The 17,492-nt window shown below is 42.6% G+C and overlaps 2 protein-coding genes across 6 annotated transcripts in view; both read left to right on the forward strand.

Moving 5' to 3' along the window:
* LOC140576730 (nuclear receptor coactivator 3-like) overlaps positions 1-9,643 on the forward strand; it is a 105,544-nt gene extending 95,901 nt beyond the window's left edge. For all 5 annotated transcript variants that reach the window (XM_072696287.1, XM_072696286.1, XM_072696291.1 and 2 more), the window contains 8 exons: positions 622-727; positions 885-1,056; positions 2,101-2,436; positions 3,199-3,300; positions 4,386-4,605; positions 5,016-5,196; positions 5,997-6,153; positions 7,036-9,643. In XM_072696287.1, coding sequence (XP_072552388.1) covers positions 622-727; positions 885-1,056; positions 2,101-2,436; positions 3,199-3,300; positions 4,386-4,605; positions 5,016-5,196; positions 5,997-6,153; positions 7,036-7,047 — 1,286 coding nt within the window. In that variant the 3' untranslated portion in view covers positions 7,048-9,643. The remainder of the gene's footprint in view (positions 1-621; positions 728-884; positions 1,057-2,100; positions 2,437-3,198; positions 3,301-4,385; positions 4,606-5,015; positions 5,197-5,996; positions 6,154-7,035) is intronic.
* A 2,561-nt stretch (positions 9,644-12,204) lies between these two features.
* LOC140576957 (bifunctional apoptosis regulator-like) overlaps positions 12,205-17,492 on the forward strand; it is an 11,891-nt gene continuing 6,603 nt past the window's right edge. Inside the window, exons 1-4 of the mRNA XM_072696689.1 lie at positions 12,205-12,233; positions 13,205-13,477; positions 15,498-15,717; positions 17,303-17,472. Of these exons, the coding sequence (XP_072552790.1) occupies positions 13,209-13,477; positions 15,498-15,717; positions 17,303-17,472 (659 nt within the window). The 5' untranslated portion in view covers positions 12,205-12,233; positions 13,205-13,208. The remainder of the gene's footprint in view (positions 12,234-13,204; positions 13,478-15,497; positions 15,718-17,302; positions 17,473-17,492) is intronic.

Consider the following 17,492-nt stretch of genomic DNA (forward strand, 5'->3'; position numbering starts at 1 on the left):
GTTGCTGCTATGGCACTGCCAAGTGTTTGCTAAGGTTTTGCTATTTGGTTGCTATGGTGGTGTTAAGTGTATGTGTATATATATATATATATATATATATATATATATATATATATACAGTGGGGAAAAAAGTATTTAGTCAGTCACCAATTGTGGAAGTTCTTCCACTTAAAAAGATGAGAGAGGCTGTAATTGCCATCATAGGTAGATCTCAACTATGAGAGACAAAATGAGGAAAAAAAAATCTGAAAATCACATTGTCTGATTTTTAAAGAATATATTTGCAAATAATGGTGGAAAATAAGTATTTGGTCAATAACAAAAGTTCATCTCAATACTTTTTTCATTTTGTCTCTCATAGTTGAGATCTACCTATGATGTCAATTACAGCCTCTCTCATCTTTTTAAGTGGGAGAACTTGTACAATTGGTGACTGACTAAATACTTTTTTATATATATATATATATATTTTATATATATATAATATACCAGGTGTTGGTGCTATGGCATTGTCAAGAGGTTGTCAAGTGTTTGCTAATTGGTTGCTATGGTTTTTAAGTGAATAGGAAGAAGTAAACTGAATGAACTTTGCACTAACATGTCGATAATCCTCCCCTTTAGGATCTAATGATGTGAACATGGGCATGGGCCCTTTTGGCCAGCAGCAGTGCCCAGACAGTCAGTCTCCCTCTTGGCCAGATAATGTTATGGGAATGGACAACAACAGGTCAGTAATGCTTCTACACATCATAACCACACTGTTTCAGTGTCACCCAACTGGACAGGCTTTGGTTCGGTGTTATATATAAAACAGTGCTGATGTAATCTCTGTTTGCATTCTGTGTGTGTGTGTGTGTGTGTGTGTGTGTGTGTGTGCGCTCTAGGCGTCAGTTCGGCAATGCTCTGGATGAGCTGCTGGTGCCTCCCTCTACCTCTGAGGGTCAGAGTGATGAGAGAGCACTGCTAGACCAGCTGGACTCTCTGCTCAATAACACGGACGTTATGGCTCTGGAGGAGATTGACCGCGCCCTGGGCATCCCCGACCTCATCAGCCAGGTCAGTACACACTTAGAAAGCACCAAAATGGACAGTGGGCCTCCAGGACTAGGGTTGAGGACCACTGCTCTATGGCTCTGTCCATCATTCTGGTCACATCTATATCTATATTGTTTTATTTATTACAGTTTTATACATATTAGAATTAAACATAAGAAGTTGCATTATAATGAAGTCATTTTGTGCTTTTGCAAGCTGCCACTGTTTGGCCCTTGAGCAAGGCCATTTACCCTCTCTGCTCCCCGGGCGCTGGGGTTGGCTGCCCACCTCTCTGGGTGTGTGTGTGAACTCACTGCCCCTAGTTCACTAGTGTGTGTGTGAGTGTGTGTTCACTACCAGATGGGTTAATTGCGGAGGACACATTTCGCTGTACAGTGCACATTGTACAGTGACAAATACGTGCACCTTTACCTTTTTACATTATTAGGACATTATTACAATATTGCTGCACTCCTGTTACCCTTTGCCTTGTGTAAATATGTCAGGATGAATGCAGAACAGAAATGCTCCTACATATTGTTACATTTTTATTCCAATACGAGTTAACCATGATGTTTTATTTCATGTAAAGCTACTTTTGGAGATGAGCTATTTGACATACAGTATATAGTGCAGTCTTGAAGTAATTGGGCAGCACATTGGGATTGGAAAAAAAAAAACAGTGACCATGAGGTTAAAGTGCAGAATGTCAGCTTTAATTTAGTGTATTTTTTATTTCATAATTTAGTGTCTTTTTTCAGTAATTTTAGGGGTCCAATCACTTCTAAAAATTTTTTTATTATCTAGTATTTCTACAGCGTCTACATCAGACAGGCTTTCCTTTGTGCTGTACTCTGCTTATTTCTTAGCCGTTTAACCTGTAAACTTGTTTTTTTAAATAAGTGCAATATAAATAAAAACATTACTTATGTATTTTATTATTATTATTATTATTATTATTATTATTTATTATTATTATTATTATATGTAAAGATCACAACTTCTGGGCTGATCTTTTCACCCCCCTTCTTCACCTCTCGCATCGTTTCCTCCCTTTCTCTTCAGGGTCAGGGCAGTGATCTGCAGCCAGAGCCTTTCCCCGGGCAGGACCCCACTATGGTGATGGAACAGAAGCCCATGTACTCTCAGGGTTACCCTGGACCCCCCTCCATGCCCATGCCTTCAGGCTACGGAGGAAACCCCATGCAGGGGCAGCCACCGCCCGGGGGCTACAACCCAATGCTGAACCAAATGGGTCAGCAGGGGGGCTTCCCTGGGATGGGGGGCATGGGTCCGATGGGGGGAATGGGGCACCCTCGCCCCGGCATGATGCGGCCCAGGATGATAAGCGCCACCAAACCCACCAGACTACAGCTGCAGCAGAGGCTCCAAGGACAACAGGTACAGCCCCTATATACACAACAAACCCTTAATGGACCATTAACTGAATATGTATATAATATAACATATATATATAATCACATATAATACATCACAACTGTCACATAAAAGACATGCATGTGCAAAATTTTAGTGCAAGTCATTTTGGAGCATTTCTATTGGTCCATTTATCGTTCAGTTCTCAGATTCACATTATGTCACAGTGTCACAAATGTCAACATTGGAAGGTTTTGTGGGACAGCGCCAATATATGATACAGCCGGTCATTGATTGGAACATGCAGCCACTGTTGCTTAGTGATTAAGTTAGAAATCAGGGGAATTGTGGGATTTTAATGTGCAAACATGGGAGTTTCCCTTTTAAGACTGTCTTTAAAATAGGTGGATGGGTCAAATCTGAGCAGATGCATTAGCAAATGTGAGGAATTACAGTTAGCTGCACAAAATACTGTGATAATGAATCACAATGAATTCCATAATTCCAATAATTGGTTTTACCTTCCTAAAATGAGTTAATTAGTTTAACAAGAGCTCCTCATTAGTTACACTGCAGTTACTGGATGAATAATTGGTCTGGAATAATCAGACTGCCATGTAAGAGGTTAAACCTAGTGATGTGTTGTCTCCGTATGTTCCCCAGCTTTTATAGTCTGAATTGAATCCATCATCATCATCATCATCATCGTTCTTTATCTAAGCTCAGGTTTTTATACGTAGTAAAAGTAATGAAACTCGGATCTGGTGTTTGTGGGTCACTCCTCAGTTCATGAGCCAGGCTCGGCAGGGCATGGGGATGAAGATGGAGAATCCTGGAGGAGGAAACCCTGGCATGCGGCCCGGAATGCAGCCAGGAATGGGAGGGCAGGTAGGTCTTGTCTGCATGCATGCATACCTGTCCATCATTAGTGTAACAGGAGCGCCGTCTGGTGTCTGAATTCATTAGGTTGCTATGGCGTCTCAGGTGGATGCTCATGTGGGTCTTGCAGTTCAAATATTTTTAGACTGTACTACATTTGTATATTTAGTATTAGTATTGCACATGGTTGATATGTGTTGCTAAGTGGTTGCTGTGGTGTTGCTAAGTGGTTACTATGACATCCCAGGTAGTTGCTATTGTGTTGCTAAGTGGTGCTAGATGGGTGCTAGAGTGTCGCAAAGTGGTTGTTACGGTGTTTCTAAGTGGTCGCTAGGCAGTTGCTATGGTATCCTAGGTGGATGCTATGTTGTCTCAGGTGGATGCTTAATGTGGATCTTGCAGTTCAAAGATTTAAAGACTGTACTACATTTGTATATTTGTGTTCCACATGGTTGCTATGATGTTGCCAAGTGGTTGCTAATTGGTTGTTACAGTGTTTCTAAGTGGTCGCTAGGCAGTTACTGTGGTATCCCAGGTGGATGCTATGGTGTCTCAGGTGGATGCTTAATGTGGATCTTGCAGTTGAAATATTTAAAGATTGTACTACATTTGTATATTTGTGTTCCACATGGTTGCTACGATGTTGCTAAGTGGTTGCTATGGTGTTGCTAAGTGGTTACTATATCATCCCAGGTAGTTGCTATTGTGTTGCTAATTGGTTGCTAGAGTGTCGCAAAGTGGTTGTTACGGTGTTTCTAAGTGGTCGCTAGGCAGTTGCTATGGTATCCTAGGTGGATGCTATGGTGTCTTAGGTGTTGACACCTGAACCTGCGCTGGTCTTACTAACCAATCCGAAGTGGATGGACTACATTAGTAGGAGTGAGTGAGGTCTCTCTCTCTCTCTCTCTCTCTCACTCTCTCACTCTCTCTCTCTCTCTCTATCTCTCTCTCTCTCTCTCACTCACTCTCTCTCTCTCTCTCTCTCTCTCTCTCTCTCTCTCTCTCTCTCTCTCTCACTCACTCTCTCTCTCTCTCTCTATCTCTCTCTCTCACTCACTCTCTCTCTCTCTCTCTCTATCTCTCTCTCTCTCTAGCCTGGCTTCCTGAACGCTCAGATGATGGCTCAGCGGAGCAGGGATATGGTGACGATGCAGATGCGGAGGCACAGGATGATGATGATGATGCAGCAGCAACAAGCAGCAGCCGGAGGCTTCAGCCCACCACCCAACGTCACGGCTCCCACAGGCATGGACGGTGGAATGGGTGGGCCTGGCATGGGCCAGCCTGGTCAGCAGTTTGGCTATGGAAACTATGGTGAGGCATGTTTGAACATCACATTAGGCTGGTTTCAGACCTCCACTGGGGTGTCACGTGTTTTGTGTACCACTGTTCTACTGTAAGTCTGTGCTACTATGCTAGTCAAAAGTTTGTGTACACTTGTTTCTTCTAAAATCACATCTAAAAACCCCAAAATTTTTCAGACCCAAAAAGTTTTGTGTGGTAAAGAGTGCTGAAATCACAGCAAGGGGCTTTGGCTTTTTTTGAGCTAGCAGTGTCACTTATAGTGTAAACATTATTTGCATTATTTACAAACTGTCAGTGAAAACAATTTGGAAATGTCCTCAAACTTTTGACTGGCCAGTGCCTGTGTGTGTGAGTGAGAGAGAGGGAGAGAGAGAGCTTGAAAATGAACCAGTACCCAAACTCTGTTCTGCAATATGTAGGGATGAGTCAGCAGGGAGACCCCTCTTTTGCCCCGGCCGGAGGCAGTCCCCCTAATGCCATGATGCCAGGCCGCCTGGGACCTCCACAAAACCCCATGATGCAGCAGCACCCGCAGGGGGGCCCCATGTACCAGACCCCTGACATGAAGGGTTGGCCTCAGGGAGGGATGGGCCGCAACAGGTGAGGAACTCCACACCGTTACTTCTTTTACTTTTGGTCTAGAAATCTTAGTTAAAGAACTTAAAGAAATTAAGAAATGAACCCCTAACCGATTAATAGACTGGTTAAGGTGAGTTTGCCTGCAGTTCAGCTTCCAACAGCCAGAGATCACTGTCAAAGTCAAAGTAATAGTAATAATTATAATCTTAATAATAATTATTATTTATTATTATTGTTGTTGTTGTAATTATAATAATAATAATAATAATAATAATAATGATAATGATGATAATAAAGTTGGCACAGTGGCACTGCAGCTCCAGGGGCCTGGGGTTATGGGTTCAATGCCCGCTCCGATCAGTGTCTGCCCCCCTTGGTCTGAGTGAGTGAATGGGTGTGTGTGGTACCCTGCGATGAACTGGTGCCCTGTTCAGGGGGTATTCCTACCTTGCACCCAATGATTCACCACGAGTCTGAGGAGGAAAAAAATAATAATATTAATTATAATGTAATTTATTTATCAAATATGTGTGTCTCAGCAGTCTAATGCGCTGTCACTATGGCACTTCTCGAGCCATGTCACTTTGCCATCAGTGGCCAGAGTCTGAGGGAGCACAATTGGCAGTGCTCTCTTCCTTTGGGTAGTTGGCGCTCTGTCCCCTCAGTAACGGGTGGGTGGGTTAGTTGGAAAGGGGAAAATAGGAAAAGGGGGGAGAATAAATAATAATAATAATAATAATATTATAGTTTAATTCTAAATTAATATAATAATTATTTGATGGAACATGTACTAAGCCACGTCTTTCCGTTTTGGTATGCAGTTCGTACCCACAGCAGCCATTTGGGCAGCAAGGCTCTGGTCAGTACGGACCAATGATGATGAATGGAGGCATGGGCACAGGAGGTGGAGGCAACCCTGGTCACATGGGTCAGATGAACATGGGCATGATGGGTAGAATGCCAATGGGCCCAGAACAGGTGAGTGTGAAAAATAGACAACTGTCCACTTTATTGGAAACCTTGTGCTTCCACTAACAGTCCACTTTACCGTATCGGTCACTATAAGGAGTACAGCTTCAAGCTGTGGCCCATCTGTTGCTGCAGTTTATCAGCCTACCCCATTCATCACTGATCAGTCTCTGACCAGATGTAATTGGGGTGGTGACACTGCTAGGTTAAGAGCAGATCCACCATCCAAAAATATCGAGCCTGAGCTGCTCTGTGGTCAGAAACGGACCGTCATTGAACTGACCATCAACAGATGGCCAGGCCTTAACTGTACATCAGCAAGGTGGAGCTGCAAGGAAGGGGTTTCTAATAAAAAGGCCACTTACATGTGAATGTTCTATGTACATGTAAGAGAACCTGGCACAATGTGTCCAAATGTTTGTGGACATCCCTTCTAATGACTGCATTCAGCTACTGTAAGTTCAGCAAATGCACACACACCGCTTGTCTAGTCCCTGTAGAGAAGTATTGCCAATAGATTAGGACTCTCTGGAGCAGATGATCACCATGAACCTATTGGCACCATGCTGCCTAATGCCAGGCGTGGGCTACAGAGGGGGTATAAAGCCTCCCAGCATTGAGCTGTGGAGCAGTGGAAGAACTGTGTTCTCTGGAATGATGGATGGTGACACATCCAGTACTTTTCGGATGAGTTGGAGAGTTGGGGATGATAGTAGAGACAGTCCCTCCAACAAAAGCAGGATCATCTCTTTTTAATACCCTTGATTTCAGAAGAAACACTAAATGAACAGGTGTCCCAATACTTTCGTCAATATAGTGTTGTATATTTAGCTACATTAACCATGACATTGATATTAACCTCTTGCTGTTTCTTTCCCTTTTATTTCACAGAAGTATATCTGACAAGGAGGACCAGCCACTTCTGAGGAATAAGGACACTGTGAAGCTTAAGAGAGACAGAGAGACACACACACAAAGCTGTGTAGCTCTCACTTCAAGGGAAATTGCCAGAGTTCACACAAATACACACACACACACACACATACAGGGTGGACACAGGGTGTCCAAAATAATGGAAACACCAAATGAAAACTCATATTTTATCAGGCAGACCTACATACAGGTGCACTTATAGGTGTAGGTTATAGAGGTGTAGCTCATACTCATGTACAGAATGGCCAATGAGAATGAGTACTTCATCTGGCGTTTCCGTTATTACGTCCACCCCTCTTCTATATAGACCCGCGGAATAGCTCTATATACATAAAGCTGAGACAGTGTGAACACACAGATGTCAATACCAGACTGAAATCGAGTGTACAGTTGAATCATCATCTTCGGAGCTGTCCTCACAACTGTCTTCTCTCTTTCTCTTTGTGGGGTTGGTTGGTTGGTTGGTTTTTTTTCTGTCTCTCATTGAGAAGAGTCCCGACCACTTTGCCGGACCAAATCAGAGCAAACGAGATCTTGAGATCTTGAGATCTTGAGATCCTGAGATACTCAGATCCTGAGATACTGAGATACTGGACTGCAAAGAAGACGTTAAAGCCACACAATGAAAATGGTCCAACATGTTGAACACACATGACGAAAAAAACGTCTCCTCGCCAATTTGTCCGAATGTATATCATGCTGTGTTGACCGTTTTGGATGTAAGACCACCCTCTGTCCTGTTTCAAGGTACCAGGAGCGAGGAAAAAAAAAGAGAACCATTCGGCTATGGTTGCACTTTACCGGGAAAAGCTACAAAAAAAGCTGGCTCACGGCGAATAGGAACGTTGCAATATTTTTCGTGGTCGTTTTAGCCTTACTGGAGACTGGCTGACGTAAACGGAGGAGGAGAACCCGCACCGTTTTCTGGATGTCCTCTCCGTAGACGAAGGGGCGATGGTGGTTCGAGATTGATTGATTGATTGATTGATTTATTGATTATGAAACTGAAAAAGGCAGCAAGCACAGAGTTCAACTATTTATGCAGATTTAAGCAATAATCTCACCCCCCCAGGATTTTCCAGCTCAAAAGCAACTTCACAAAGCAAAGGTACTGCAGTATTCGAAGTGATGTCACATTCTAACGGATGGATTTTACCCCCCCACCCCTTTTTTTGTCTGTGAATACGATTTGTAAATACGCTTCAAATGTATTATATCTGCTTTTTGTAGGTCACATACTGTTTTTTGCACAGATTGTCGGGCTCGGTATTTAAAATATGATTTACCTATTCTGTGTTATAGGTCAATACAGCTTTTATTTTCAATATTTCGATAAAAAGGGGGGAGAGGTGAGGTGAGGTGATCTTTTTTTTATTATTTTTAATATTATTGATACAAATTTTTTGGTTTTTAACTTAAGTCACCACTTTATTTTCCTTCGAGAGCACTTTTGTTTCACCCAATTTCTAAAGCAAACCACATGAATTTCTCCGGGAAGGTTCCTCAGACTATATTTGAAGCTGGTATTTGGACCTTTTTTGGTTTTATTTTATAAGAAACATGAAAAACTGGCAGTAACTCCATAGGTGATACTCCATACATGCTGATATACTGTAAATCCGGCCCAATCCGGCCACAGTACTGAAGCATTTGGCTTTACAATGTAACCTTAACTACTGCAGCTGTAGTAAAGACGGCATCACATTAAGAAGAAGGCCGTAGAAACTTCACCGTCTGCTGCTTTTTTTTTTTTTTAACATTTTTTTTTTAACCAGACATTGGTTTTACCAGTTTGGCAACAGCACAAGAATTTCACTTTTTATTTGAATTTCCATGTTTTCTAGCTTTTGTGTTCATTTAATGACATGTATAGCTTTTCACAGATCTACCTTTAAACACTTGCGCAATCCAAAGATTTTCCTTTTCCATTTTCTGATGGTTCTGTACTTTTTCATTTTGTAACATACTCATGTGATTGTGTCGGGGTGCAAAGGTGCACACCCATTGTATGTCACCTTCGACGAGCTATAAGTGGTTTCAGCCGCAGCAGACGTTTCTGTTCCTCACCCGAGTGGCCAGTGGAAACTGATTGTGGAGGAGGACGTTTGAATGATGTAATGATGTTATTCAATAATAATTTAATAAGGGTTTATTTTAAACATGCTGTAGACAGTTTGTTGACAGATGGATTTATGAATCTTCAAAAATTCCACTTTCTTTGTTGCTTATGAGTTTTCAGGGCTACTTTTCATTCCTCACGAGCCTGCTTAGTTTTTGTTTTTGTTTGTTTGTTTGAGTTGTTTGGACGCAAATTATCTAAAAATCGAATTCCCACCCAGACTAATTTCCTTGTTCTTTAAAAAAAAAGTTGAAATACCCTCAAATGTCCTGAAGAGAATATCTCTGTGCAATCTCAGTTCAAAAAGGAAATCGAAATAGATTTTAAAAAAGTGACGAGGAGTAATATACATGCCTGTTATCTTGATCCGGATGTAAATTACTGGTGCATTTATCTTGTTTCTTGATGTTAATATTGATGTAAATACAAATTTCTATTTAAACATTTCTTACTGTGTGATGTTTTTCCTTCATTCCAGTTTACTTTTCTTATTATGGAAAAAAATTGTTGCCATTTTAGAGAGTAAAGGTTTATGAGATTATAAAACATATAATTATAAGCGATTATTAGATAATTGCTTTTTTTTTTAAATATTCACGTCAGATTGAGTTTGTCTGGCTTGTTTTTTAAAAATACGACTTATTCTGTGTTATAGGGCAATTTTATCTTCAATATTTTAATTGAAAATAATATTGAGGGTGATGTGATTCTTTTAAATTGTTAATATTATTGATACTAATTTTACTTTTTGACTTTTTTCCATTTTTAAAGTAAATCACATGAATTCCTCCAGGAAGGTTCCTGGTTTTCTTATATATGCTGATATACTGAAATATTTCAATACAATTTTCTATTTTAACTTTTTCACTGTCATGTTTGTCCTCCATCATTTTTAGTTTTATGTAAATGTTTGATGGCATCTATAAAATATTTTTTAGCAGATAATTTCTTAAAGAAAAACTAGTAACACCAGATGTTTTTTATGTATTTACTGCACAGTGTTAAGTACAGTAAAATGTGACCAAACTAGCCCACCTTACATTGGTTTTGTTGGTTAGAATCCCGGGTCATGCTGCTTGCCATCAGCAGCCGGAGTCAGAGAGAGCACAACTGTCCTTGCACATCTGTCCTAGTGTCATGTTGGTCAGCACAGGCGTCTGTTAGCTGTTGTATCGGAGATACACCATCGGGCAGTGCTGGCTACCTAGCGGTTGGAAAAGAGGCGGTGGCTGGCTTCACGTGTGTCGGAGAATACATGGGCTAGTCTTCATCATCCTAGCGTTGGAGGCGTTGCTAGTGATAGGGAAGTTTGCTTGAACACTTGATTAGGTAACAGAAATATGGGACTTTGATAATATTAATAAATTACCAAATTCATCGGTTTTGTGATGTTACAACAACCATCAAATTTACATATGTATATGTTTTTTTGTGTGTGTTTAGCTCCGCCCAGTCATGCTGAAAGAGGAGGAGCCTGGCCTGCAGCAGTCTTAGAAGCATGATTAATTTTAAAGCATAATTACTGTTTAGTAGCTTAATTTAGCCAATGTGGCATTAACGTGTATATATATATATATATATATATATATATATATATATATATATATATATATATATATGGGGTTTGTTATATTTATTTATATTTATTATTTATATTTAATATTTATTTATATATATATATACATTGCAATTTACAAATTGCTCTATAAAATGTTCTGATTTTTTAGGACTGTGTCTTGTAGAGGATTTGTTTACTTATCAACAGAAATGTCTAATTTAACCAGAGGCACTCATTTCTTTACATTAGACTATCTACTAAAACTATTAAATAAGTGTACATGCTATAAACATGACATTCGGTTCCTTCCCTATTGGGACGGCGGCCAAAACGAGAGACATCCAGTTTGGCCAGTAACTTCGGCTGAATAGCACAGCCAAACAGCTCAAAGCTGCTGAACTGTGTATCTGTTGCTTTGGCCAGGCTGGTTGTGGAGCGCTGTCATGTCAGGGTACATAAATAGCGCAGCTTTTCTCAAGCAGTTGCAAAAAAGGTCAGGCTGTACTGAGGAAACCTCAGAAACCACCCTGGGGTTTTATTTGTTTCAGAGAAATCACGTGCCAAGTGCATGCTCTGGTACTTTCTAGCTGTGAAGTGGACATGTAAATAGCCAGCACAGGGGCGAGGTGAGGTGAGGTGAGGTGAGGTGAGCAGGCCCTCCTCCTCCTCCTTTCAGTCATGTACCTCCTCTCATGCTTTTTGTTAAACCTGGAAGAACATCAGTACTTTTATCCAAACCAATCCACCCCGGAGGAAACGAGGCCAATTGTGCTCCCTCTGGCTCAGGCTCCTGATGGCAAGCAGCATGACCCGGGATTCGAACCAGTGATCCATCGGTCACAGAGGCAGCGCCTTAGTCCGCTGGAGCCCACGTGGTCCACACTCTTATATAAAGCTATAATAAAAGTTCTTCAGATAGTTCTATAAGTGATGCCAGAAACCCCACTTTTCATTTGTGATAGGAAGTTTACCTACACTAAAAGGACAAAAGTATTGGGACACCTGCTCAATTCATGGTTTATCCTGCCTATGTTGGAGTAATTGTCTCTACCGTCCAGGGAAGAAGGCTTTCTACTAGATTTTGGAGGCGCATTGCTGTGAGGATTTGATTGCATACAGCAACGAGTGCATTAGTGAGGTCAGGATATTGGATTATTATCACCACCACCGCACCTCACACCATCATTCCAGAGAACACAGCTCTTCCACTGCTCCACAGCTCAATGCTGGGGGGCTATTTACCCCTCCACGCCTGGCATTAGGCAGCATGGTGCCGATAGATTCATGTTTATAGAATCTCCTCCGGAGAATTCTATTATTTTCACAGGCTGTCATGAAGAAAACTGGTTTAGGCCGAGTTCAGCCTCGTCTGGCATGTGGGCGTTACTTTCGCTTTACTGCTGGCTTTTAATGTTGTTACACTTTCATATTCACCACAAGCTTCGTCGTACTCCCGACTGCGCACACCTCCAACATATTGTAAGTACAAACAACCCTGAACTCTTCCTGTAACTCTTCCTCCTGGCTTTCTATTCATTTTCTAGCTGGACTTTCTGGGCAATGGACTCTTATTGGTCCTTCAGGAGGCAAAGTTAGGGTCAGTATAAGTTCTATATGGACAAAATGAAACCAGGTCCAGCTATTTCACAGCTGTTAAACAGACGATCAGTTCTCAGCTGTTCAATTCTTAAAACTCTTTAAATAATAGATCCTAAATCTGAGTTTTCTCTCGATTGAAGCTAATCTGGCTCCTCAGGGCTCCCAGTGTAAATGTACAAAGTAGGTCTTCCCAAAGTCTATTGTGCTCCCTCTGGCTCTGGCTGCTGATGGCTAGCAGCATGACTCGGGATTCGAACCAGTAACCAGTGGAGCCCACGTGGTCCACACTCTTAATAAATAATCCTAATGAACATCTGCTGTATTTCTCCAGTACTTCTCTCCCCTTCATGTGGAATGGGTGGTCTTAAAAGTGGGTCAGGTTTACATCAGCATACCCCTGACCAATCAGGAGGCTCTTTGAGTCTGAGCAACCTGGAGAGCTAAAGCTAAAGCGAAACCTGGTGAGCTAAAGCACAGGCCGCAATTCGGGGAGTGGCCACGTCGCCCCTTGCATCTGGCACCCGTCGCCTCTCCACTTTACAGCGGATTTGCCGGACGGGTGCTGGAACAGACGGGAGGTCCCAACACAGCACCGTAGCCGCTGCCCATCCGTACCCTGACTTACCAAAGCAGAGACGCGACGTGCAACGGGCTGCTCGAGCTTGTATCTACATATGAGCTCTACTCGGGTTCCAGATATCAGAACCTCAGTAAACCCTAAAGTTTGAGAGCGTATGGTCTGATATTATCAGCTGACCGGTATATCGCCTGGGCCCTAAACTCTACAGCGAAGAATGTAGACTCATGTGTTCACCCTGCACACGCCTAACCCCCCTGTACTTAACCCCCAGTGCAATGGGTGACCTGCAGAAACCAGACCACTGTGCCATAGAGCTCGGCTATCTGGGTTCCTCAGAGCATGAAGATGAAGATGAAGGCCTCCCGCAACAAGAGTTCCTCTGCCACTGCTGCTATCAGGTCCTGGTGGACCCCACCACGCTCAGCTGTGGACACACCTTCTGCCGCCACTGCCTGGCCCAGTGGTGTCTGTCCTCGCTCAAGTACAATTGTCCAGAGTGCCGCCAGACCTGGAGGGGCTTCCCCAAGATCAACATTTCATTCAGGTAGGAGTCACACAGCTGGCCTGGATTAGAGGTTGGTGTTGGTTTTATGGTCTGTATTGTACTACATACTCCTAAGTTAGGGTGCTGCGGAGGTTCCTTGAGCGATGCCTTAGAAGAACCATCTTTGTAAAAGAGATGTGAGCGTGGAGAAGCAGGCGTGAAGGTTCTTCACCATCCCGCTTACTGTACATCATTTGCACAATTTATATTACGGTGCATTGTGGGATTGTTACAGTACACTTTCTAGACCATGTTTTTGGACACCACTACAAAAACCATGGCAGAACCCCAAAGTAGTGCACTATGTAGTGAATAGGGCCCAGTTTGGGACACAGCTTAGGTTCCATAAAGAGCTTTAAATTGGTACTTCTGCACCAGATCTCTGCAAAGGAAACAGCACTTATATAATATAATATAATATTATATAATAATATGTTTAATTATTTCCAAACGCTTAACCATTAAAAGACTGACCGCTGGGGTCCCCTTTACCTACGTCAGACCAGCTGCCACCCACCAGTCCGACCACTAGGCTCCCCCACCACCTGTGCCAGACCAGCTGCACACCCTCCTGCCACTGCTACCTATTAATATTACCATCCTTAACAATAACAATCCCACAATGCACCATAATATAAAGTGTGCAAATGATGTACAGTAAGCAGACATAAAATACCCATAATCCATTGCATTGTTTGGTTTGAAAATTCTTGCAGCAGCTACCCGATTTGCACAACCTGCCCGATTTGCAAGAACCTTCATGCATGCTCACATGTAGGTCACGCTCTACGACACTACCCAAGTCGTACGGTTGCGGATGTGTGGCACTATTCGGTGGCAGTCATAGCCGCACGATATGTGGTACGGGGACTTTTGTTCTCACAGCGATTATTAAATTGTAAAATTATTCAAATGCTTCGATATTAAAGCCAGCATGTGCAGTATGCATCCACTGGTAAGTGTTATAAAGGCCGCTTAGCTCTGTATGCTTGGTAATTCCCTCTGGTTAATGCAGTATTCTTACTTAAATCCAGCTAAATGCATGTCCATATATCCCCCAGCTGTTTAGAAATCTGGAAGTATGGTCAGTTTAATGGAACGATCCAGCTCCTACAACTACAACAATAAGATGTGCAACAATCACACTAACCCATAGAAATGCATGGACTGTCACCAGGTCATTCAGTGTCAGGACCTGCAAATATTATGGGAAACCACAATCAACAGTCACCCACACCCAGCACTGGGCGCACTGGTAGCGCCGTAAAATGTAATGTGAAACGTCCAAATGTGCCGGCCAGATTGCGCGAATCGGGTAGCGACACGGTGGAACTTATGCCTTTTTTATAGTACGTGCAATAGCACGACCTCCTCCACCGTCGGCATGCTAGTAAATGAAAAAGTCGTTTGACTCTGAACTGCCCTCTAGTGGATGTACTGATCCTAATATCCTCGCCAGCGTAAAGAAAGCGTAGAAGTCTGTGGGCAGCACGGGTTACGATGTCTGAAATGGACGTCTACATTTTCCTATGTAACCGAAGTAGAACTTGCAGGGTTTTTTCCCAAACAGAAAAGCAGCACTGGTGTATTTTAATGAACAATGGATTGCCCTAATGTGGGACACCTACGTTTATTTAGTTTATTAATATCATAATATAATAATAATCATGGTGTAGAATAGCTTAATAAAATCATAGTAGAGTAATGAGAGTCAGAGTAATGAGAGTAGGGATGGTTAAGGATGGTAATATTAATAGGTAGCTGTGGCAGGAGGGTGTGCAGCTGGTCTGGCACAGGTGGTGGGGGAGCCCAGTAGTCGGACTGGTGGGTGGCAGCTGGTCTGACGCAGGTAAAGGGGACCCCAGCGGTCAGTCCTTTAATGGTTAAGCGTTTGAAGGCCCTGTCCACACATATTTGGGGAAATAAATAAACATATTATTTATTATATTATATTATATTAGATTAGATTAGATTATAATAGATTGGATTACATTATAGAAGTGCTGTGATTCCTTTGCAGAGATCTGGTGCAGAAGCATTTTGGGGCTGAAGTGGAGAAGAGGAGGCAAATCATCAAGGCTGACCCAGCCGCCGCCCACGCTCTGCTGGTCTTACAGCTCTCCGAGCAGATTAGACCAGCCCCAATCCGCTGCAGGCAGCACCCGCCAGTGCAGTGGAGGGCATTGCTGGGCACTGGTGGTCTCTTCTCTGGAGTCCTCATCGCTCTCACCGTCGTCGCTGTGAGTTACACATCCACACCAAGCACCTTGACATGGCGTGAACAAAGCTCTGTTGCATTACATGCGTTCACTGGATCAGTCAGCACTCACAGACTGCAGTGGAGATGACATGAAGTCGCAGCAAAGTATGGGAAATTCGAGTAGGCTTGGATGTATACTATACCTCACTATCGCTCTTGTCACTGAATGCAATCAAATCTTCACAGCAATGCTCATTCAGAATTTAGTAGAAAGCCTTGTTACCTGGACAGTAGAAACAGTCACTCCAACAGAAGCAGGATCAACTCTTTGTAATACCCTTGATTTCAGATGAAACACTGAATGAGCAGGTGTCCCAATACTTTTGTCAATTTATTTTTCAGTTTGATTAGCATTAAACTTTAATGTTATGTAAATGCATATAAGTGTATAATAATTCATGCATAATATATATAGTGCAGTTTCTTCACTCCCTCTACCCCCCACTTTTACATGCCAGTGCAGGGGATTGAACTGGTGACCTTCCAGGCCCAAGCCCTTCTGTCTAATCTTTAGACCACATCTTCTCCGAAGCACTGGTCTGATTGACTCACTGATCTGCATGGTAACACATATGATCAGTTATCTGAGGCTCTCCCACTTCTGTTTTTTTTTTTTTTAACTGAAGTCCATGTCCATGAGTGTATAGTGGTCAGCTTTGTTGGTTCCGGTTATGTGACTGGCTTCTGTGCAGCTCTGTGGTGAGGTTTGTGTGCTGGCAGACTTTGCATGGCATTCCTGAACTTCATCACATGACGCACTCGGTCACCTGAGAGAAAGAAAAAATGAAAGCCTTCATTATTACCACAGCCGGAGCAATGTGGGGAATCCCAGTGAGGAACAGCACTCCTGTCTGTCAGGAATTGGCCACTGGGTGTGACTCTAGAGAGGGCAGGTTTGCAGGTGAGCAGTTTTTCTGCTTAGTCTGGTATGCTGTTGCTGTGATTTTGATATTGCAGGTGGTTCCTAGGGTATGCTATGGTATCTTCGGTGGCAGGTGTGTGTGTTTTCAAACTATATACATATTAGCATATTGGCCAGAAAGGGCATGTATAAGGTTGGTGTTCCTAATAAACTGACCAGAGAGGGCACGTATAAGGTTAGTGTTTCTTAAAAAGTGGCCAGGGTGGGCATGTAAAAAGTTGGTGTTTCTAATAAAGTGGCCAGAGTGGGCATGTAAAAAGTTGGTGTTTCTAATAAAGTGGCCAGAGTGGGCATGTATAAGGTTGGTGTTCCTAATAAACTGAACAAAGAGGGCATGTATGAGGTTGGTGTTTCTAATAAAGTGGCCAGAGAGGGCATGTATGAGGTTGGTGTTTCTAGTAAAGTGGCCAGAGAGGGCATGTATAAGGTTGGTATTCCTAATAAATTGACCAGAGAGGGCATGTATAAGATTGGTGTTCCTAATAAAGTGGCCAGAGAGGGCATGTATGAGGTTGGTGTTTCTAATAAAGTGGCCACAAAGGGTGTGTATACAGTTGCCGTTTCTAATAAAGTGGCCATTTAGTGGACAAATAAGGTACTTTTTTCTAACAAATGGACGTAGATTTTTTTGTCCACTTTCTAGGTGGTGTTTCTGGTTTGTCACTGGAGCAGTGGAGATTCGAAGGTGGAACTGCTGGTGAAGAAACCAATGGGCGCTTGGTCAGCGGAGGAGGTGACCATGTGGATGGAGAATCTGGGAGCTTGGGCTTCACCTTACAGAGACACCTTCAGCAAGGAGCAGGTTAACGGCAGGTACAGCTCTACCATGCTAG

The sequence above is a fragment of the Salminus brasiliensis genome, chromosome 14, assembly GCF_030463535.1.
Source record: "Salminus brasiliensis chromosome 14, fSalBra1.hap2, whole genome shotgun sequence".
Taxonomy (NCBI): Eukaryota; Metazoa; Chordata; class Actinopteri; order Characiformes; family Bryconidae; genus Salminus; species Salminus brasiliensis.